The sequence below is a fragment of the Drosophila persimilis genome, unplaced genomic scaffold, assembly GCF_003286085.1.
Source record: "Drosophila persimilis strain 14011-0111.01,24,50 unplaced genomic scaffold, DperRS2 tig00000124-arrow-pilon, whole genome shotgun sequence".
In the NCBI taxonomy this organism is placed as follows: domain Eukaryota; kingdom Metazoa; phylum Arthropoda; class Insecta; order Diptera; family Drosophilidae; genus Drosophila; species Drosophila persimilis.
Genome location: NW_020825294.1, coordinates 2,694,083 through 2,717,125, shown reverse-complemented (window position 1 = coordinate 2,717,125; position 23,043 = coordinate 2,694,083). Strand labels below are relative to the sequence as shown.

General features: G+C 45.4%; 1 protein-coding gene across 3 annotated transcripts in view; it reads right to left on the bottom strand.

Moving 5' to 3' along the window:
• The window catches only part of LOC6593866 (lachesin), a 56,097-nt gene that overhangs the window by 7,040 nt on the left and 26,014 nt on the right, over positions 1-23,043 (bottom strand). Inside the window, exons 3-11 of one of the 3 annotated variants that reach the window (XM_026987661.1) lie at positions 11,044-11,085; positions 10,436-10,641; positions 10,304-10,369; positions 10,182-10,221; positions 9,948-10,103; positions 9,747-9,875; positions 4,181-4,318; positions 404-568; positions 139-198 (exon numbers count right to left, since the gene is read on the bottom strand). In XM_026987661.1, the coding sequence (XP_026843462.1) occupies positions 139-198; positions 404-568; positions 4,181-4,318; positions 9,747-9,875; positions 9,948-10,103; positions 10,182-10,221; positions 10,304-10,369; positions 10,436-10,641; positions 11,044-11,085 (1,002 nt within the window). Of the gene's footprint in view, positions 1-138; positions 199-403; positions 569-4,180; positions 4,319-5,529; positions 5,739-9,569; positions 9,876-9,947; positions 10,104-10,181; positions 10,222-10,303; positions 10,370-10,435; positions 10,642-11,043; positions 11,086-23,043 lie in introns of those variants that run through there. The other 2 variants (XM_026987662.1, XM_026987663.1) reach the window with 2 other exon arrangements.

Here is a 23,043-nt window from a genome sequence, read left to right as displayed (position 1 = left end):
CGAGTATATACGAGTATGATTCATTAGGGCTGTGCTGGTTACACATACGATGATGTACGATCGAATGTGTAAAACAGCTCAAAATTACCCTAATTATATTGAATGCACTTGACGTTTATTAACTAAATTGAATCTCACCATAGCTGCGATTCAGCATGGCCATCTCGGAAATAATAGCCGTTGTTGGTGTGGGCATTTCTGTAAATTAAAAACAATCATTTAATTTTTGTTTAATTAGAGCTATAGTACAATTTCACAAATCAAATTTTCCTTTGCATTTTCCGTTTCTTTTGAACACTTTAAACAACATATTGAACCAAATTTCGTATGCAATGTCATGTAAAATGGTTGCACAAAAGAAAATAAAATACAATTGAATTGAAATAAATATAGTTTCTCTTACCATCCAGCTTGATGTTGCCATCGGTCTCGCCCAGGGAGTTTTTCGCCACGCAGCGATAGGTGCCAAAATCGTTGGGTCCGACGGCGCGGATTTTTAACTTCATGTATTTCGTGTAACCGCTGACTGTGGATGTGGTCTCGTATTTATCGCCGGCCCGCGATGTGTCTGAAAATATGCGAAATGCTGAAAATTCAAGCTGTCAGTCTGTAAACGGAGTGTGTGCCACAAATTAAAGTGACAATTTTTCTGCAACGCCAAGAGCAGCTCCGAAAATCTGTATGGCAAAAAATCAATTAATTAATGTCACCTGCATGGACTGGCTGACGACTAGCTGTTGTTGCGAGTCCTGCTTATGTGCAGTGAAGCGGAGCGCGTTCTCAGCAGAGACTCCAACTAATTACGCCTCTTCCTTGGGACCCCCTGTGCTGGGTACTGGGTGTATGTGTAATTAAAACTGGCGCAGTTCTTCAACCATTTCCATTGCCATCGCCATCGCCAACTAAAACTTTTCTCATTAATCAGTGAAAATCTAAAAGAAAACTTTTGTTCTCTCTGCCGGCATTCCGACTGCGGCTTTAATTTCGTTTCGTTTCATTCCGTATTGTGCTGCCTACTTTCTGGGGCTGGAGCTGGGACTGGAGCTGGGGCTGGGACTGGGACTACGACTACTGCTACGACTACGATATCAAATGGCTGCCAGTAAGTAGCATTAAATATATAAACTTAATTTCACTTTGATTGTTTGGCGCATTGTAAGGCGATATCGCATGTTACTCATACGTCATGTTGTCCTTTGTCTGTTCACGTGCTGGTATGTGTGTTTGTGTGTGATGTGACAAATGTCTTTAGTTTTTCATGCTTTCTTTTTCCTGTGTTTTTTCGGGAGCCTTAAACAATATGAGGAAACAATTTTCCATGTAGCGTTCCACATGCATGTGAGCCGCACTCGCGACTTCTTTTTATAGCCCCAGTCACCTTTTGTGATACTTTTTCTTCCTCACCCTCACCCCCACCCCACCCAAGCCCACCTCCATATTTCTTACTACCTCCGTACGAGTGTAGTCGGAAGTCCGTCTCTGACACGCAAATATATAATTTTACTCATAATCATCGGCAGGAAAGAACTGCTTTCTTTCGACCTGCTGGGTTGCCTTGTCTTCCACAAAACTTTATACTTTTAATACCTGGCCGCATTAAATGAAAGTTTCGGTTTCTCGAACAGCTTGTAGAATTGCTGTCCTGCCGACTGCCATATATACTACCTGTGATGTGATGCATGGCATGTGCGGCGGACATCCGAGCGAGGGAAGTTTTAAAAAATATTTGCGCTAGATTTCTAACAATTCCTGATATTCTGAAAATTACTTAGTTCTTCTGCAATTGAATGAATGTCTTAGCAGTGACACAAATTTTTAATAAACAACTTAATTTTATATAACATTTTACAAGATGTAAAATATGAAGATCCCATGTGGAAGGGGAATGAACAAACGCTCTCGAGCTATCTTTGATCTCATTGATCATTTCATCTACCTTGCCTACCATGTCTCCATGTCTTTGCCAATCCTTAGAAGTTTCCCTATACTTCTCTAGCTGCTCTCTATCACCAGGTAGTCGTATAAGACTCTCTGCAAAAGCGCTTAAAATTTATTACCCCAAACTTTTGGTGTCTGTTAGCCATACATCATGGCCGCCATGGGGCTTTCATACTCATATCTCAGTTCGCATTTCGCCTCATTCGCCTCGCCTTGTCCTGTCGCCTTCGCCCGTGCGTGTGTGCATACGAAATGTCATATTCTTGGCTCAGTTTTTTCCTACCTATGATATCCAAGGCCTGGTCATAATTTGGCATTTGAGTTGTGTATGTGCCAAAGCCTATCTCTGCCTTTCTTATCGAACAAACAAAGTGACATTTGAGCATAAAAGGGAACCGAATGGCAGTCCATCAAAGGCGCATCTATATTTAGGGCAATATTTATGCATACTCGTATGAGCGACTATCGATGAGTCGTGACTCATGAAGGGGGGATTACATTGGATTGGATTGGATTGGATTTTGAGGCTTATTACAGCACAAGTTCCAAGTACTACCCACAAATACCAATCTGTTCGAGGGCCGGGATAAAAGGGTGATTCGTAAAAGTGGGCCCAAAAAGTATGCCGTTCTGACAATTTACAAAATCACAGAGAAACGAGGGGGTACCGTCGGTCCCTTGACGGGGGAGGCCACACAATGGTAATTATTTTCCATTTCAATATGACTGCGTTGCATGGGAATTATGCGCTGCGGCATCGAACGCATGATGGTGCATGCTTTTAGGCGCTTTACGCCTGTACGCGCTTTTCCCCGCCTGTGGCTTTTCGGCTGCCCTACCACGCCTCTCTCTCTCTCTCTCCCTGTGTGTTTATGTGTATGGATGATTATGCTAAAATAATTTCCGCTACAAAATAATATTTTCTGACATTTTCCATTCCGCTATATTCAATTCTCGTCTCGACTCGGTTTGTGCGCGTGCAATTTTGTTTATATCATTTTCACTTTGTCAATTCTGCAGAGCATCAGCGCAAAAATGTTGTTTATTAGTTTTGATTATTTCAATGTTGATAATATTTCATTTGCATTGCATTCTGTGCTGTGCTGTGTTCTGTGAGCTCTGAGGTTAATTAAAAACATTGTGTTTTCTGCATGCCTGCAGCTCCACTAATTCAATCAAATCCAAATTATTCGAATTCAGGCGCCTATTTAAAAGTGAATTCCGCCACAGAATATGGTTTCATAAGCACCACATGCAGAAAAGAACCAATGTTATGGGATTTTAATTTTTCATTTCGAATTTAAATTGTAAATGGAAAAACATAGAAATCTAATTGGCAGCTCGAATGATTCTGACTCGCTTTGAATCGCTTTGGAAGGTAAGAAAAATTTAGCAAAAACGTATAACTTTGCTCCATTAAATTGTTCTTAATTTAAACCATTTGCGGATGATGCACCATGAATGGAATCCGTAGGGATATTTTGATCTCTTGTTGCTGTCTCCTTGCTGACACTGACATTGACAGTCCTTGACTTGAGTTTCGGCTTTTCGTGTTGCTCTCAACCTTATGTACTGACCGTTGCCAGCCAGGCGATACATGAGAGAAAGCTGTTAAAACCTCACACAATAAAAGCGAAGGACTCGGGAGTCAAAGGAAGCACAATCCGCAATTCCACAAGGTCTCTGGATGAGTATAAATGTGTGCTTTAAGCCTGTCACACAGTGCGTATGAGCAACGCATTTTACGGCGAACAACCGCTGCAGCGGCAGAGACAGAGCCAGTGAGAGAGAATTCGAGCGTGAAACAATAAAAAAGGCTGCCACGTCAACATGGAACATGCAACATGCAACATGCACATTCCCAACATCGACTTTACTCGACGCGACTCCTACGCAACTGCAGCGCAGGAGCAGCAGGAGCTCAACTCGGGTTTTTACATTCCCTGCTGATGGGACTTTTAATTTTGTTTTCTTTTTTTGCATTTCGCATGACAATTTTCTGCTCGGAAAGCTGGGACCAGAGATATTCAGAGGCGTCGGTCTGCATGTTGATTACATTGTAAGCTCATTTACAAACGCTTTTCAGATAATAAACGTAGTCAGTGGCCAACCCCCTGCTAGGTCCATGTTCGACTCCTTTATTGCATTTTATTACCGCCCATCAGTCGCGATGTGGCAGTTGCAGTGCCAGTGGCATATGCATGTCCTGCCATCCTGCTTGTGGGGCAGGGACATAACTCACCCGATATGATCATGTCGCCACGCTCCGTCGTCCAGTAGTTGATCGATGCCGGATAGGCCTCCGTGTGGCACTCCAGTATGACATCTTGGCCGACATAGGCGCCCTCAAGCTGATTGGGTATGGAGAGCATGGGCGGAACTGTGAAAAGAGATGGATATCAAGATGAATTTTTGACAATAATAACCTTACTCGTAGGTACATATGTATGGTATTGAAAGCGGCTCGTAATATCCCTTTCAATTACCTTTAGCTCGAATCCAATATCCTGCCACACGGGAGCCTTATCGGTTGCCCTCCACTCCAATATTGTTTTCTTTCCCTCACACCAACATCCCCATACCCACCCCTCAACCATTCCCAAACACATACCCAAAACCCACTCACATCGCCATTAGCAGCACCCAGCACACATCACTGACTTTTCATCAACTCTCCAGCCACTCCCCAGTTTTGGCTGATAAATTTTGCATTGCATTTTACGTGAGTTTACAAACTGTTTTTGGATTAAAATGCACTCAGTCATTAAAAGCACGCCTGAGAGCGAGTGATTGTGCCTCGGACACGGAAACGAACGGCGACTCTGTATGGATGTGGATGTGGATGTGGCTGTGGCTGTATGTGGGTGTGGGTGCGTAAATAGCTTTCGTTGCTACGTGGGTGTGGGTGTGCGTGTGCGTGTGCGGTAGTAACAACAAAAGCTGGTACGTGAATGGTGAACGCATTTTGGCCACGCACACATCACGAGGGCACAAAATAACACCTGCTGACAAACAGACAAACAAACGCCTGCAAACAACTCGAAATGAGCGCAGTGCATCAGCACAACGATGCCAGCGATGGCAGCGTGACTCACGAAGGATTCTGGAAATTATTAAGCGAACAAAACTATCTACAACGATCTGGGATTAGGATAATCATTCATTTGTTAAGTAGCTTCGATTCCGATACCCAATGTACGAATATCAGCATTCAGTGTATCCTCATTAGTAACGATGTGTAGTTCGGTCGTTTATAATCTACTTTCAAAGCCTACTCTAGGCTTTGTTTGTTGGAAGTTTCTGTGTGGTGTGCCTTGGAGCTGGTTTTTGTGGAGAGCCCATCTTTAGCACGCACTGTCTACGTGATGCACGCACGAACTAACTCTCACAGGTAAATTAATTTAACGGGACTGCAGCTTTTGGTCGATTTTCGGCCAAGAGCAAGAGCGTGGACCGAAACCTCCACTGTGCCAGCCCACACTCATCTGCCCCGTACACCTCTGTTTTGTATGCCAATGTTGGGGACGAAGTGCGGTTATTGCCCCAAAAAGTGCAGTGGCAACATGCGATGGGGCACAGGGAACACAGGCACGGCCAACCCCAGCCTTGTTTTGTGTATTTTACGCATTATACAGAGCCCTCTGCCCGTCCCCACCGACCACACTGGCGAACGTTTCCTTTTAGCTCATCCTCCTGGCCCTACTCCTTTCTCCCCCTGCACGGACCATAAATATTGCATAAGAGTTGAGCCCAAAATGGATTTTTCGTTATTTTTGGCGTTTCCGGAGTACGTTGCCCAGCTACAAAAAGAAACAATGGAAATGCTGATGCATGGAACTGGTTAAAAGTGTTAAATTGGTTACGTTAAGAGCTATCATACTGTATCTATAGGTGGACGCTTAATAATTTATTGTAAAGCCCTGTGGCTCTTCATCATCAAGGGGAAATTAAGTGATCTGCAGCAAACAGATTGGGCAAATGAATCACAGCCCAAACGGATAGGACCTAAGATTAACGAAATATAATTAACTTTTGATCGTACAAATGTATATGATTGTTTTTAATCGATTGTTTTTTAGCAGGTTAATTGGCGGAACTGTTCGTTCACACCCACGGAATATAATGTTAGCCACCCCCATTCATACGCCGCCGGTTCAAACGCTGGGCTTCAGCTTGGAGACTCGTAAGTAAATCAGTATAAAATTGTGGATGAATTTTAATATATGTATCTTCCTTCACAGAGGACTTATGTACCCTACGATTTGCCACAAATCGTATCCGATTTCCCCCCGCCAGTCGGAGGCCTATCAAAGAATAACCGAGGCGTAATCGAGGCAGACCGAGTCCTATACCAGCCAGAAAGAATCGTATCCCAGCAGGACAGAAGTGCATCCCTAGCACGAACCTTACCAAGCCATCGTCATCCTTCAACCTGGCCAAGGACAGCAAGGACTTTGACTATAACAACCAAGGGAGGAGCTACGCTCTCCAATAGTCTTAAGATAGATATCGTTGTTGATATGTTTAAGGATATAAGCGCCCATATATTTATATAGTATACATAAATGTTTTCAACCTTTTTATTTGCTTATATTAATGTTTAATGTATGATTGTTTTTAATCGATTGATTTTAAGCAGGTTAATTGGCGGAACTGTTCGTTCACACCCACGGAATATAATGTTCGCAACCCCCCATTCATACGCCGCCGGTTCAAACGCTGGGCTTCAGCTTGGAGACTCGTAAGTAAATCAGTATAAAATTGTGGATGAATTTTAATATATGTATCTTCCTTCACAGAGGACTTATGTGCCCTACGATTTGCCACAAATCGAGTCGTATCCGATTTCCACCCGCCAATCGGAGTCCTATCAAAGAATAACCGAGGCGTAATCGAGACAGACCGAGTCCTATACCAGCCAGAAAGAATCGTATCCCAGCAGGACAGAAGTGCATCCCTAGCACGAACCTAACCAAGCCATCGTCATCCTTCAACCTGGCCAAGGACAGCAGGGACTTTGACTATAACAACCAAGGGAGGAGCGACGCTCTCTACTAGTCTTAAGATAGATATCGTTGTTGATAAGTTTAAGGATATAAGCGATCATACATAAATGTTTTCAACCTTTTTATTTGCTTATATTAAGTTAAGTTATGATAAATAAAAATATTGAAAAATAATCCTTACTGTATCAGTGTCCTGTATTTTTTTTGGAAAAATGTCCTTGATCCTTGATAAGGACTCCATTAAATCAGGGACATTTTTCCAATCACAGGAAGCCATCGCACGTCCGGATCGGGCCGCAAATAGCCGAGAAAACTAAATATGGATGGTGCGTGTTTTTGGAGTCCTTACCAAAGGATCAAGGATATTTTTCTGATCACGAGGGGGCAGGGCACGCCCCGATCGGTCCACTAATAACGGAGAAAACAAGATATATATGTCTGAAGTAAACATCCTTGATCCTTGGTCCTTGATAAGGACTCCATAAAATCAGGGACATTTTTCCGAACACAGGAAGCCGTTGCAAGTCCTAATCGGGCTACAAAAAAGAGAGAAAACAAGATATATATATCTCGAGAAATTATCCTTGATCCTTGGTCCTTACAAAGGACTCCATCAAATCAGGGACATTTTTCCGATCACAGGAAGCCGTCGCATGCCCAAATCGGCCCACAAAGAGCGGAGAAAATTAATATTTTTGATCCCGGATATCCTTGGTCCTTGAAAAGGACTTCGAAAAATCAGGGACATTTTTCCGATCACAGGAAGCCGTCGCACGCCCAAATCGGCCCACAAATACCGGAGAAAACGGCCAAAATCTGAATGGGATACCAGGCGAACAGAAATCAGCAGCAAGCAACTGCAGCCAATGCAAAAAAAAATTGTTGCATACTTTTGGGGGACCGTAAATTTTTTTAAAAAAAATTCAGTTACCTTCTGCTGATTTATGTTCGCCTGGTATCCCATCCAGATTTTGGCCATTTGACGCGAGGTTTTTCTCGTTGTACGGTGGCGCCCCTATCGGAGATTTCTTGAACTACATTTTCAAAGCCAATTTTCTTTTCTCCGTTATTTGTAGCCCGATCAGGACATGCGACGGCTTCCTGTGTTCGGAAAAGTGTCCCTGATTTGATGGAGCCCTTATCAAGGACCAAGGATCAAGGATATTTACTCCAGACATATAAATGTTGTTTTCTCCGTTATTTGTAGCCCGATCAGGACATGCGACGGCTTCCAATGTTCGGAAAAGTGTCCCTGATTTGATGGAGTCCTTATCAAGGATTAAGGATCAAGGATGTTAACTCCAGACCTACATATCTTGTTTTCTCCCTCATTTGTGGCCCGATCGGGACGTGCCATGGCCCCCCGTAATCAGAAAAATATCCTTGATCCTTCGGTAAGGACTCTAAAAGCCCCGACCATACATAATTAGTTTTCTCGGCTATTTGCGGCCCGATCGGGACGTGCGACGGCTTCTTGTGATTGGAAAAATCTTCCTGACTTAGCGTCCTTATCAAGGACCAAGGATCAAGGATATTTTCTCCAGACACATATATATAACTTTTTTTCCTTTTTTGTCGCCCGATCTGGGCGTGCCATGGCCCCCCGTGATCAGAAATATATCCTAGATCCTTCAGAAAGGACTCTAACAACCCCTACCAACCATATTTCGTTTTCTCGGCTATTTGTGGGCCGATCTGGGCGTGCGATAGCTTCCTGTGATCGAAAAATGTCCTTGATTTGATGGAGTCCTTATCAATGATCAAGGATATTTTCCGCAAACAAACATTTTTAGTTTTCTCCGCATTTCGTGAACCGATCAGGATGTGCCACGCCTTTTCATAATCTGGATATTTTCCCCGATACAGGATACAGCAAGGATGATTTTTCAATAGTTTTATTCATCGAATCTTAGCTTATATGGACTTAAATATAAATCTTAAATATATGGACGCCTATATCCTTAATCCTACCATAAACTAAATCTATTTAGAGTCTAGTAGCCCGCGTAGGCCCTCCCTTGGTTGCCATAGTCAAAGTCCTTGTTGTTCATGGCCAGGTTAAAGGATGACGATGGCTTGTTTGTTTCGGACCTTGCAAGGAATATGCTAGTTTCCTGCTGGGATACGATTGTGTCTGACTGGGATAGGACTCGGTCTGTCTCGAATACGCCTCGGTAATGCTTGGATAGGACTCCGGCTGGTGGGGGAAAATCGGATACTACTCGGTTTGTGGCTAAGCGAAGGGTACGTAAGTCCTCTGTGAAGGAAGCTATAGTTTAAACATATCCACAATTATATATTGCTTCAATTATGCGTCTAGAAGTTAAAGATCAGCGTTCCGTTCGGCGGCGTGTGTATGGTTACTGAAATTCCGCCAAACAAACGAAACTGGCATCGGAAGCATATACAATATAACGGTTTTCCTCAAAATGTGGGGCAACAGATTATCCATAGAATTAAGAAAACGATACATTATACGACGCCCAATCAAGGTATCTATCAATTAACAATATGACAGCCTACGAAAGCTTAGTATTTAAGAGATGCTGACACTTCAAACAAAACATTCGAATCGCCAAATAAATAAGTTATGTATAAGTGTAGAGGAAGATCAAAAGTCACCAAAGAAGCTTGTTTTTTGTTAATGTAAAATTTGTTTTTGTTTCTCTATCGTTATTAGTTTACCCATGCTGTCAAATGAATTTTTTTTAGTTAATGTATTAAATGGAAGTATTCCTTGCAGAGGAATCGGTCAAAAAAAGGTTGGTTTACTAGTTACTACGGCTACGGACATTTACTCACATTGCACTCGCAGGTGGACCCGCTTGCTAATCGAGGGCGGCACTCCGTTGGATGCAACGCACAGATATGCGGCCATGTGGAGGCGGCTCACCTTGGTGATGTGCAGCAGCTCGCCATCGACCACGTTCACTGTGGAGCAAGGTAAAAGGAAACCGCATTAAGCCATGGCCGGTTGGAATGCGGCAGGATGCTAGGGCTCACCGTGCTCCCCGCCAATTAGCATCTCCTCGCCGTCCTCGCGGCGCCACATAACATAGGGTTCGGGGTAGCCGCGTGCCTTGCACATCAGCGAGACATTCTGCCCCTCGCGCACCACCATGTCGTTGCTGGTCATGCCCTCGACAATCATTGGGGGAACTAGAGGAGAGGGAAAGAGCAACCAATCGGTCATGCAGGGGGTCAATTGCCATCGACCCGGGAGAGTTTAATACTTACCCACCACCTGGAGATAGCCCTTCCTGGAACGCATGGGATCCTGTGAAAGGGTGAAAGCGTGAAAGTGTGAAAGGGGGTTTTTATAAGCTTATTTAATTTATCAACGAGGGAGACCTACTTACCGTGTTGACCTGGCACATGTACCAGCCGCGATCCGTTTCCTCCACCTCCTTGATGTGCAGGTACCACTACGGGAGGGACCATCTTCAGTTGGGACACGAGTAGATGGGGAAAATGGGAGAAGAACTACTCACCGATCGATGGTCGTTGTAGGTGAGGCTAATGCGGCTGTTCTGCGATATGACATTGTGGTGTATGGACAGGATCGTCTGGGTGTCCACACGCACCCAGGCCACCTTGTAGCCCTTGAGGTTCTCCACGACACAGGCCAGCAGGGCGTCGCGGCCAATCGAGACGGTGACATTGGCAATGGGCTCGGCGAATCGCGGAAAGTCCGCGTCTGCAAATATAAGGGAAATGTACACGTATTCACTCATAGAGATGCCACCCATGGGTACGCAGATTCCCGCTCAGCTCAGCTCAACTCGGCTCAGCGCAGCGAAGCAGGATTCATTTAATTTGCTTAAAAGTTTCCTGCCACATTGCACTGAGGACGAGGGCAAGCACCCCGCACAAGGCCCGGGGGCGAAAAGAAAAAAGTGCACACATATTTTCCAGCTTATACTTTGACATTCACTGGGTTCCGCTTGAGAACCCTTTCTCCTCCCACTCCCTTCACCGAGTTCCGTACTGCAGTGCGGCACATTGCGCATACGCCCCGTATGCCCCGTATGCCATTTCCCATGTGCGACGACCCCAATGAAGCGGCGACAGAGGAGAAACGAGTCACCATATTAATTACCTTCCTGTGCCGTCTGCTGGGTATCCAGACGCGTGTGTTTGCCTGCAATGGAAAAGGAAAGGAAAGGAACGGCAGGGAAGGAGCCGAGTTAGAGCATTTAATTAATTTAATTTCACTGCCGGCAGTTGTCCGGCAAAATAATTTAATTGGTGAAACACTTTTGGCCGTCCGTTTCATATGGGCAATAAATAAAAATTAATTAGCCAAGCTAGAAACTTGGACGGGGACAAGGAATTTTCTGGTCGCATGCCCGACTGCCCGGCTGCCCGGCTGCCGAGCTGCAGGTTTCCGCTTCCGCTTCTGGTTCTGGCTGTCGTCATGTTTTGCTGATATGGCAGAAATTCCCGCTGTGCTTTCAGTTTTGGTTTTTGTTATTTTTAGTTGCATTTATTCCATTCATTTTATGACAAAAGTTCAAGTTTAATTGTTTTTGGCTGCGTTGGCACTTTTCCTCTAGCTGCAGCGCAAACTTTTCCTGTTTTTCCTGCCAGAAAAGTTGCAATACGAAAAAGGTGAAAGGCGCGCTGAGCAGGAGGAGTGGCTGGAAAATACTCGTAGTGCCACAGCGGATATTTTCAATAAAAAAGTTTCAGGACACCTCTGTGCAATGTTGGTTCGAATATTTGCACCTTCAAATAATTTTATACCCACTCGTAATGCATTAAAATGGTTTCCGTTGCCCCTGCCTTTGCCTGAAAGTTAATTTTGTTCCCTTTCGCTTTACTACTCTTTCACTTTGTCTCTGGACAGGCAGTCAGTGCCAATATTCGTTATAGCGCTGGACACACAGACAAATCCTTTAGCTTCATCATCGTCCTCTCCGCGACAGACACTTTACAAATGAGTTCCACGAGCATTTAAGAAATTTGAGTTAGCAGCAAATCGCATTCGCTTCGGAGAGGGGAGGAGGGGAGAGCGTTTCAAACGCTCTCCTGTCCGTAAAATAAAACTGGGTAAATTGAAAAACGCTTAAGCATTTTTACAGCTTTTAACACGGCGCCGCATATTGAATTACGGTCCCTCTCCAATGCCGGTGCCAGTGCCGGTGCCATTGCCAGTGCCTGCTCTTCCTTTGCAGCTGGACAACTGGAAAAGTTGCTTGCCACAGCTCTCTGCTGCCTGCTGCCTGCTGACTGCTCTCTGTTGCCTGTTTCTTTTCCTCCTCCTCCTGTTGTATGCTTCTGCTGCCACTTTTCTACTTCACTTCACTTCTCCCACCCTGGTCCTGTCGTGTCCTGGAGCAGCTGCTGTTTATGCCTTTTCAGCTACGAAAAAATGCTCAACACGATTTTCGCTGTTGATTTACGTTTTAGCACGTTTTTCGTCTAGTTTAGCTGGACGTTTTTTTTCCTTCCCTTTTCCTTCCCTTTTCCTTCCCTTTTTGGTAAGGTCTTTGGTCTCTTTCAATTTCAGCGGACAGGTTGCATTCTGCCGCTTTTTGCCATTTAAATGTTTGTACTTTTTTATGTTCTGCAATTTAATGAGCAGCTTTTCACCGTCGCCCAGATTTGTCTGTGAGTCCCACACCCTTACCAGCCGCCAGGACACCAGCTGGCCGGCCTGTCAACTTATCCGTTCTGCCACACTTACACCCCCTCCCAATAAAATATGGTCAATTTAACTCTGTTCCTCCGTTTTTCAATTGATATTTCAGTCGAGTGTCTTTTTTTGATTCGCTTTTTTTCTGCCGCTTGTGTCAACATGGCTCACATGACTTCCAGTCCCCGACTCACGGGGCTCGACTCACGGTGCTCGACTCTCGACGCTTGACTCTCGGCACCTGGCAATCAGTCAGAGTTCCATTCAGGAACTGCTGCTGAAAATTCTGTTTGGCCTGCCTAAGCAAAGGGCCCTGGCCGGCCCTCACCTGCTGCCGGCCTGGTCTTTATGCAAACGCAGCTGACCATTCAATTTATCAGGCTCGACGGCGGCACGTCCACCACGTCCACCCCTCCATCCTGTTCTGTCCACCAATGCCAGTCCTAAACCGCCTTTTGGCTTTGCGCTTTGTGCAAACAAAACGCGGCTGCAAATGCCGGCACTGAAAAGTGGCAGCCACTTTCAATGAGCCTGCCCTGCCACGTGAGCCTGACGGCGGCCCACTTTACCCGGGTTAAACTCTTCGATACCCAGCATTCAATATAATACAGATGCGAAAACTGTGACGATGGGTTTGCCATTATTTTAACTCAATATTAACTTAAAACATATCCCATTTTCATTAAATATTCTCACATCAGATATACTCTTTAGCCTGCAGATAACGACTCGAAGTACCCTATAAAAAGACACAAAAAAGACAAATAAAACGACAAATCCAACATTACAAAAAAAAAAAACACCGCAAAGCAAATTTGACAGTCACTTTTTTTGGCAAACTGTGAGCCTCGCATACTTTTTGGAGCCTCAGATGGCGCTTTAATGTTTTATGGCTGCAGCTTAACATTTAAAGGCCGTGCAATGCATCGCATTCGCCGTGCAAATGCAAATATCTAGAGCCGTACACTTGCCACGTCTTTGGCGGCATTAAGAACGAGTCGTGAACATTTACGAGAATGCCAGGGGGATAGAGAGAGAAAAGAGATCCGTGGGGGCGAGCGGAAGAGATGACCGGGCCAAGAGCGGCTTTTACCTTGCCGTTTTCCCAGCCTAATCTCGGCAGTCTCCACAAACCAAATGGTCGTCATAAACAATGCGCTCACACAAAAGAAAACTTTGGCCAGACGTGCTGCCTACTCGATTTTCGGCATTGTCCGCAAATAAACTGTAGGCACAGTGGGGTGTTTATGCAAAACAAAGGTCAAAAGTTGGTCGACCCAGGGCTATACAGTCATTCAGATTTATATTTTCATTTAATGTGGTTTCATTGTTTTCTCAAATATATTATGCATAAAGACGAATACCCATGGCACTCAGAAGTATTTCTAAAGCAAGGATTCATCAGCCTCTATCGGCGTCGAAAGTTGGAAAAAATAAGATTCCATTAGGTGTGAGGACATATCTACCAGACATGTGACCCCTTGATTCAATGCTAAAAAGATCTATTGAGTGTGAGCTGGGATTGCCAGAGTTCTCTATGGCAGTGTCTCTTGAACAAAAACGGGCTTGTGTTAGAAGCACAATTCGTCCGTTCCGTTCCACTGTAAGATGATTTGGTCCAGGCTGGCCTTTTCTTCTGGTTTTCCTTTTTATGGGCCCCATCTTTTTTGTGGCCATTTTTTCCGTTTATATTTCATGGCATGTATTTTGGGGCAGGGGCTGACTGTGACGGTGGAGTAGGCGGAGGCGGAGGGCTGGGAATACTTCGGCTGCCCCGTTTATTGTCGTTTATTTGTCTTTTTGCCATTTTTATATTTACGCATATAATCGCTTTCAACGCTTTCCGCCGCCTTGGGAGCTCCTTGGGAGATTCCAGGACAGCGGATGGCGAAGGGATGTCTTGATTTCGGACTGTGGACTGTGGACCGTGCGGAGCGGAGCCCCAGAAGGAGGCGCTTATAAATATGATGTTATCGCTTTTTATGGTCCATTTTTATTGCCGGCAATCAGTCTTGCGTTTTGTTTGCTGATTGCTAGCCATTATTCAAATGTATTTGTTTAATTCCCGGGGATTGGCAGCCACAAATCATTTTAAATCCGCAATATGTCAACAAATATTTGAACAACGAGCACTTGGTCCGTTTTGATGCCCGCCCTCGAGGCGCTCCGGATCATTACGGTGGCTTACGACAGCTGTTAAATGGGTCGGGACTTGCACCACAGCTTACGGCGCATTACCAGCACCCACCCTACACGTCTACACATCCACATAGCTACCCACTCAGCCATCCCCTTCCCCTCCCCAAGAGTAGCCTAATCAGCTGCAAGCTCATAATCACGTTGCGTATACGTAATTAGTTTAGCGTTTGACAAGGCGAGCAAATCATCGTCCGGTGAGGAGTCCCGTCTTCGCCCACTCTCTCTCCCCCCCTCTCTCTCTCTCTCTCGCTCTGCTGATATATGCACTTTGTTGACAAACGAGCTGATTAAATGCCAGCTCTCGGTCATTATGCAATTAAATGGCAACAGACTCTGTGGGCCAGGTCGAGCGCGCGTGTGTGTGCCGAAGGCATTAAAGACAGCGCTTATTTACCTTAAAGCTTCAACGGGAATGAAGCCTGAGTCCGAACTGCAAATTTAACCATGAGCTAAACATAAATTCCCAGTTTACCTTGCTCATAATTCCCGAGAATCAGGCAAAGGCAAAGTCGTCTCCCAGGGAAACTGTTAATCAAACTTCCATAAAAAACAGTCTGCCAACATACGAAATGCTTTGTGCAAATTGTTTACTTTTTGGCATAGAGCGAATGCCAACCAGACTCCATGGACTCCAACCCCGACCCCAACAGCATCATGACACTCCTTTCACAGCATGCACACACGTGAGAGTCCACAAGCCAGAGTGAGGCATCCTGGGAGAGTGTCTCAGAATGCCAAGCAAATACTTGCCACACGATATATATAGCATGCAGAGAGGAGCCAGGCGGAGGGGCAGAAACATAGAGAGGAGACCGCAAAACGAATTGCGGATGCGGCAAAAATGCATTTCGCCAACTTGGCAGGCAAATGAACCCGAACTCCAACTGAACTGGAACTGCGATACAAGCACCCGAACATGTGAGGAGGATACTTTTGTCCTGGCCACAATCTCTGCGGATGTTACAAGTTCTTTGTTGTTTGTTGAGTCGCCGACAATGTAATCGGTTGTAAGACAATGCCGGCTTGCCATTTAAATGGTTCAATTTTGCTTCAGCCCCGGTCGATTGAGCTGCGATACAGAAAACTCATTACGAAGTTTAATTAAATCGAGTCCCGGCAACGGCAATGAGCAGGGGAAGGCGAAAATTGCATCGCACCAAGAAAACTCATTATTCATAACGACACGAAAGCACAAAACTGAAAATCTGCGTCCAGCTCCAGTGCTCCAGCTCCAGCTCCAGTGGCAGTGGCAGCGGCAGCTGCAACAGCTCAAAGCCGGCGCGTGCAGCAGCAAATAAAAACAAAAAAAATATGTGAGAAAATGTGCCAGAAAGTGAGCGAAAACATAAAACATGGCAGCAGGCAAGGAGGCAACAGCGGTGTGGCTGGCATGGATGGGGATGGCACACTCTCAGCTGCAGGCTGCAGGCTGCACTCCACTTCCCGTGAGTTATTGTTGCCCGCTCGTCAGATCCAGCTTAGCTGCAGCTCGGGGTGGATGACAGGATCCTTTAGGTGTCTGGCAGGTGACTGCGGCCACCTTTAGACTGTGCTTAACGTTTAAATAAATGATGCACAAATTATGTGACTCATAAAAAACCAGAGGTAGCCTGACAAATTCAGAAACAACGATTGGTTAGTCCTGAATTAAGCATGCGAGTGCCACTCACTCACAATTCAATAACCTCGTACAATCCGCAGCTCATCAACCCATCGCTGCGATAGTCGGAAATTAAACTGCGTGGAAAATGCACGACAATCAAAAGTGCCTGACACTCTGCAGCACATTACTCATACGCCATGTCGGCGCTTCGACGAAGGGCAACACCTTGACAAGAAACGAAGCGGTGTACAAAGGAAGGGAGAGGGAAGGGTAGGATGGGGGGAAAGGACGGGGCTGAACGACACGAAACGAAACGAATCGTAAGTAAATTTATTTCAAACAATTATGTAGCAATTAACAAACAGATGACGGCAATTAAACTGCAGACAGCGAAGGGAAAGGCGAAGAGAAGAGGCTGTGGCAGTGGCAGTGCCGGTGCCAGTGGCAGCGGCAGAATGGCGTTGAGCTGTGTCAAGTGTTGCCATCGACAGAAGGCGGAGTGCTCGTGAGTATGCTGCATTATTCATGCAATATTTCACACACTCACGCGCCGAGAAATGCATTTCATGTTTTCCCATTTGCAATTTCCCATTTTCCATTTCCCCCGAGCTGGTTAATTTTTTAATAATTCAATTGCCGTCGGCAAGGAGCTCTGGGTCGGTGCATTCACTGGACTGCGAGCCAGATTAAGTATGCGTGGTGTTGTCTTCCTGTTTGCATTGCGTGACTTAAGCGATGAGGTCCTTTGTTGAGTCATTTTCGATTCGTAGCTTAAATCACAATCTGCTGCATACTCCTAGGCGCAGCGGACGAGAGCATTTCCGGGCGCCACTTCCGGCCACAGAAACCACTTCACAAATTAAGTTGTCAACAAATTCAGCCATATCGCAACGATTCAATCTTCACAGGCCAAGCGTGGCTAACAAACACACACACACACACACAGACATAGTCAAGCTTGGCTCAGACTTGTTAGCCGTCGCTCATGCAATAAAACGCTCCGTTTCCCCACCCGCCCCGCTCTTGTTCCTGTCGTGGCTGTTGTTGTTGATGTTGAGCCTTTTGTTTAATAAATTATGTAAAATGCGCCAAATTGAATTTGAAATTCTACAGACTTTTGCCTGGTTATGGGAATTAAGATATGTCGACAGTCAGACAGACAGACAGACAGACAGAAAGTCCTGGGAAAGAGGAAAGCGGAAAGCGAAATGCGGAATGGGAACTGGGGACTGAGAGTGAGCCCGAGAGCAGACAGTGGGCCAATAGGGCCCCGTCGCTTTCCTTGTTTTCAGCTTGGCACGTACAGACATTTAACATATGTACATATGCCAGGGATTCTATTCCGGTAGCTGGGCCGTGGAATGCGGGGAAATCGTTTACGGACACGGACACGGAGACGGACACAGACACGGCTTAGGGCGGCTATTAGGCGCAGCGCGAATTTGTTGAAAATAGGTGTGAATGGGGCTTATTAAATGTTATAGAATAAATATTCATATTTATTTAGATCACGTAAAGGGTTGAAGAGGAATATTCTGTTTAGCATTCATACCGAATTAAACGTGACAGCTCAGGGGGCTTCCAGAAATCAGCTAATGAGAGTTTGTTTGGCCACAAATATCGACCAAATTGGACCATCAGCAAAAAGACATTTATTATTATTTATTTTGGAACTACTAGCACAAAACTTTGTTCACTTTTTGAAAATCCAACCCATTCTTAAGGCCTCCACTTTCATAGACTCTCTGTTAGATCGCAGTACATCAGCGGGCCGAAACTTTGCCACAACTGTCTTTACTGAACCATAAAGCCAGGCCATGAGCCCCAGAAAGTCAGGGTCGCAGGCCAAACAAATGGGACTGCATAAAAAGTAATGGCATTGCATTGTGGGCGCCGATTCAAGGACACCGAGCCGAGCAATCGTAAACATAATTTACATTGAGGAGCAGCCAGCAGGACTTAAATTCGCAGAAAATAATAATTAGGCTCGGGCTGAATGGCAAGTCCACGTCCTTGGACAAAACAAAGGACCAGAACGGACTCCTTAGAATTGCAAATGAAGTGTGAACCAGAGTTTGTGGCTTCTCCTCTTTTGGCCGTGGCCGGGGCCGGGGCCGGGGCTAAAACAAAGGCCCGTCGAAAAAGAAGCAAAAGAATGTATCTTGCGAGACATTATTAAAAGTTTTTCTTTTCTTTTCCCTTTTTTTTCCCGGGGAAAGGCTACTTTCGGGGCGGTCATTTACATTAACATCCTTTCATCCTGTGTTGACAAAAATATCAAAATGAAATTGCTGCATAATTTGTCCTTTCCGCCTCCATGCCACAGCGCCACCGCACCACCGCGCCACCACACCGAAGCGTCTCCGTTTCTGTTTGCCGAGTGTCTTTGGGGAAACTTTTCTATTAATTTTTGTGGCTGTCATTTGGCGGCCAGCAAAGTGTAAATAAATACAACCAACTCCCCTCTGCCGTCGGTGTCTTGAACAATTTCTTATCTTGGCGGCCGACGAAGCGCAAACTTAAATTAAAATGTTGGCAGGACATTCGTTGAATTATTCAGCAACTTTCTGTCCAGCAACTCTTTGGCTTTTTATTTTGCGGCCAGTTGCTCTTGTTGAAGGCAAATGTAAATTTTTATTTGTCCCCCAGCTCCCCCGACATCTGTTTCAATGTCTTTGGAGGGTTCCACGGTCCACGTTGCCGCTGCTGAAGGTGGAGCTTCAGTAATTAAAAATCAACAGCAAACGGCAGGGATTGTGACTGTGGTGGGGGCATGATTTCTTTTCATGATTTTAAAGTCACAGTTATTAACTGAGATCTGGGCATCGGTTTGCGGCTCTGATTACGGCTACTCGTATATATACTAGGAGCATAAATAAGCAAAGCTTTGAGCAGGCTAAGAGGAGCGACTAGTAGGATAGTACTTAACATTTTCACAGAATCAACATTCCTCAGCATTAGTTTTACTTTTGTTAATGAAAGGTTGAAAAATGCTCTTCTCATAATTGAAAACATTCCAATTTCATCCCATAAATGTGGCTAAAAGCAGTTTTAGTCAAAGGATTTTACAATGCTTTCGAATTTTGAAATAACTTATTGTTTGTTTTTTCGATGGCTCAAAGGAATCACATATTAATATTGCACAGATACCTCCATGCTTTCGAGTGCTGTGCGGACCAAATATTTACGAGCATGTGTAAATTAATACTTTCAAAATTTGAATTCCGAACGGCCGCCACAAAGAGCCAACAACAAAATCAGCGATGGGTAATTTAAGCATCAAACAAAAGTTTCAAGGGCCAAAACTAAAATCTTAAATCAGAAATTAAATCTAATCAACCGAAAGTTTCAAGTGGAAAAGTAGAATCTTCAAGTTTCATTCAGGCAAAGTATGAGGCCGAGGCAACGAAGAGTATTAAATGAACTCAAAATAAGGCTCAGTCTGCGAGGAAGGTTCGCCTCGTCCTTGCGTTGGAGAACCGTTTAACTTAAATTGTCGTAAATTTCAACAGGCTGTCGCCGAGGAGGTGCAAAGCGGCAGCAGTAACAGCGGGCATAAAAAATGTATGTGGCCAAGTTGCCTTCAATCTGGCAAGTGGATGAAATCCCATTTCTGGCCCCTCAAGCATCGATACTGGCGTAAACGGCGAAGGGGAGACGGGGGAGAGACGGAGCTGGCAAAGGCCAAAAAGCCAAGCATCCGGCTTTTCACTTTACTCTGCCCTGTGTGTCCGCTGGGCATAATTTCCCAATTGCAGGCGAATGTGGCACACACAGAGATCCACAGACCCGGAGAATACGCAATCCCTTAGCCAGGCCACCTCGCAGCCATTCCCTCTTCAATCAAGCACAATGAGCCGTTGAATCTCCAAAGCACACTCCTTGCCCCCCACACACAAACACACACTCATAAAACAACACTTTGGCACGGTCAGTTACGTTTACGCATTGGCCACGCCACGCCCCGTGCCACGCCCTGTCTGCAGCGGAACGCCCCTTCGGCCAATTGCCCACTGCCCCACTTGTTATTTATATTATGACCACTCACAGTTGTTGGCTCATTGTCATAAATTTCTTCAAGTGTTTGCTCTGTGGCCTATCAAAAAAATAAGGAAAAAGAAAGCAAGACTATGGCTTCCGGGGCCGAAGCTCTAAATACCCTTTCGATGTTTTTCGATGCAACTAGACGATACAGTGATTTGAAAGGGGCCTTAAGGGGCCTTTTGTGACTACTTTGCAGAGAATTCGACAGACTTTGATGTTGATAATGGTTAAAAATGGAACAAGAATGTGGTAATAACCAGGATACCTTCTGCCAGATCGAGGGTAGGTGTATGTATAAAAAGGCAAAGATTTTCTCGGCTGTTTGTAAAATGTTCGCCTGTTTGTTGTTTGTTCCCTTGCCCTTCCCCTTCTGTTTCTGTTTCTTTTTTGTTGTTTGCACGGGGCCCAAGGGCCTTTGTAGCTAGCACAATGGGAGCCTCTTGGCCAATTTAATAAATTTCATAAATTGTTTATGTTTAGCTTCAAGTGATGTATGTACGTATGTCTGGGGGTGTCTGTGTCTGCGGCTGGGCTGCTGGGCTGCAGCCTGTCTCTAGACTGTTGACTGACATTGTTGACTGTTTAGTTGTCGGCCAGCTTTGACGTTTGAGGAGGAGCACTGCTGTGCACTCTATTTGCATTTGGAAGCCATCAGAGAGCAACAAAGCGAATTATGTCAATGGAACGAAGCTGCAGTGTACTTTTGAGGGCGCTTGGAATGGAATGGCAAATGATGATTGAAAAGTTTCCTTCTAGCTTTTAATCCCAGCAATTGCTAGACCCGATTCGCAAATGTTCCCCCAATTAAAAACCCTAATGCCCGTACAACTTTAACTTTAATTCTGCACACACACGCACTCGTCTTTCCGTTCAAAAGGTGGCTTGGCTGCAATTTAATTACACTCCAGTCAGGGCCCAAACCCATACCACATCTTGCACCTACCAGAACTGGCAGACCTACCAGAGGTTGCAAAGTTTTCAACACCCTCGATGGAAGTTTCGGTGTGGCTCCTCGATCCCAACATGCTCGAGCAGCCACTAAGCGCATAATCTTGTAAACTTGGCAAAAATGCTTCAAATGCCATAACTAAAATAAGCAAGCGCCCTGCGACCGAGACAGAGACAGAGACAGATAGTGGCAAAGGCAGGCAGGGTAAAGGGCGACCAAGCAGGCAAAACATATTATCCCGAAGGGCAGAACCAGATTCCGAGCATGGCTTTCTTTGGCAAAGTTTCTGCAATGGCGCTGCTGCTGCTGCTGGTGCAAGTGCTTGATGCAAATTATTTGGCCCGGAGGTTAACTAGGGTCGTTTAGCAAATGCCTAGCACACACAAAAAGACGCAGCATTCAGCACTGGGCTGCTAGAGATGGGTACTCTTAATATAATTCTATCGTGACTTATACGGGCAGCAGCAAAAGCTCCACAGCAGCCGTGATTACTCACTTCACGCGCTTGTCTCTACATCTTTTTATGAGCCCTTGAGGCATTGGCATTCATAAGAGCGAGCCAGGCCTTTTTCTATGCCCAACGCCCGGTCCTCGACGATGCTGGGAGGACCAAAAGGGGTGCCAACTAACCACAGACTGAGCTCCAGACCCATACACAGCTGCAACACCGACTCCGACTGCGACTCCGACTCCGATTGCGACTCCAACAACAATGACAAGTACAATAAATGCCTTTCAACTGCGGTTTCACATGCACTTGAAGTGGAGTCGAGTAGGGAATGCGGAATGGGGAATGAGGGGCATGGAGCTGGGCCTGAGAAATGGGGCTAGGCCGGGGGTGTGTCATAAGCCTCAAGTGCAATTTGAAGTGAAGTGCCTCATACATCTGAAGTATGATAGTTCGGGGTGTTGGTCTGTCTGCCTGCCTGTCTTTCTGTCTCTGTTTCAGTCTGTGGCTTTATTTTACTTGTGGAGCTCCATGTTAGGCTGCTCTTAATGAAACTTTATCCCTGGAGTGCTAAAAGTCTTGCCATCTGGCCAGGTTCTATCCGTGCAGATGCAGGGGGATCCCCTCTCTCTCCCCTCTCCTCTAGTGTCTCTCTGCGCTGCTAGAAACCAGATGCATTCGAGTATTGCCTGCATCTGAGTCCGTGTCCGTGTCGGTGTCGGCATCTGTGTCTGTGTCTGTGTCTGTGAATTGTGGTTGCACTTAATTTTCTGTGCTCAGTGCAGGCCAGTTGATGGCTGGGGTCTGCTCTTTCTCGCCTCTCCATTGGATCATATTTAAACTAATTAAATTGTTAGATGTATCAAAAACGACGAGTAATACAGATATACCTATAATGAGACACATAGCTCCCGCTCTCGCTCCCGCAACAAGTTACTATTTCTCTTCTACAATTATCCAATACTCTGAGTCCATATAATCTGCCACAAACCACTTCACGGATAGAAAGAATGGGCCACTTGGAGGAGCGAACAAAATAAAACATCAACTGCAATTAGTTGAGCAATCGAAGGCGGATGGGGGGGAATAACAAAGTTCTTTTGGCCAACATTTGCCACCGATTGACTGGCAGTGGGAATCAAAGCTCCGCCAAGGATCCTGGCCTTAGGAGACCTCCGGGCGGGCCAACAGACTTCCCTTTCAGTGTGGGCTGAGACG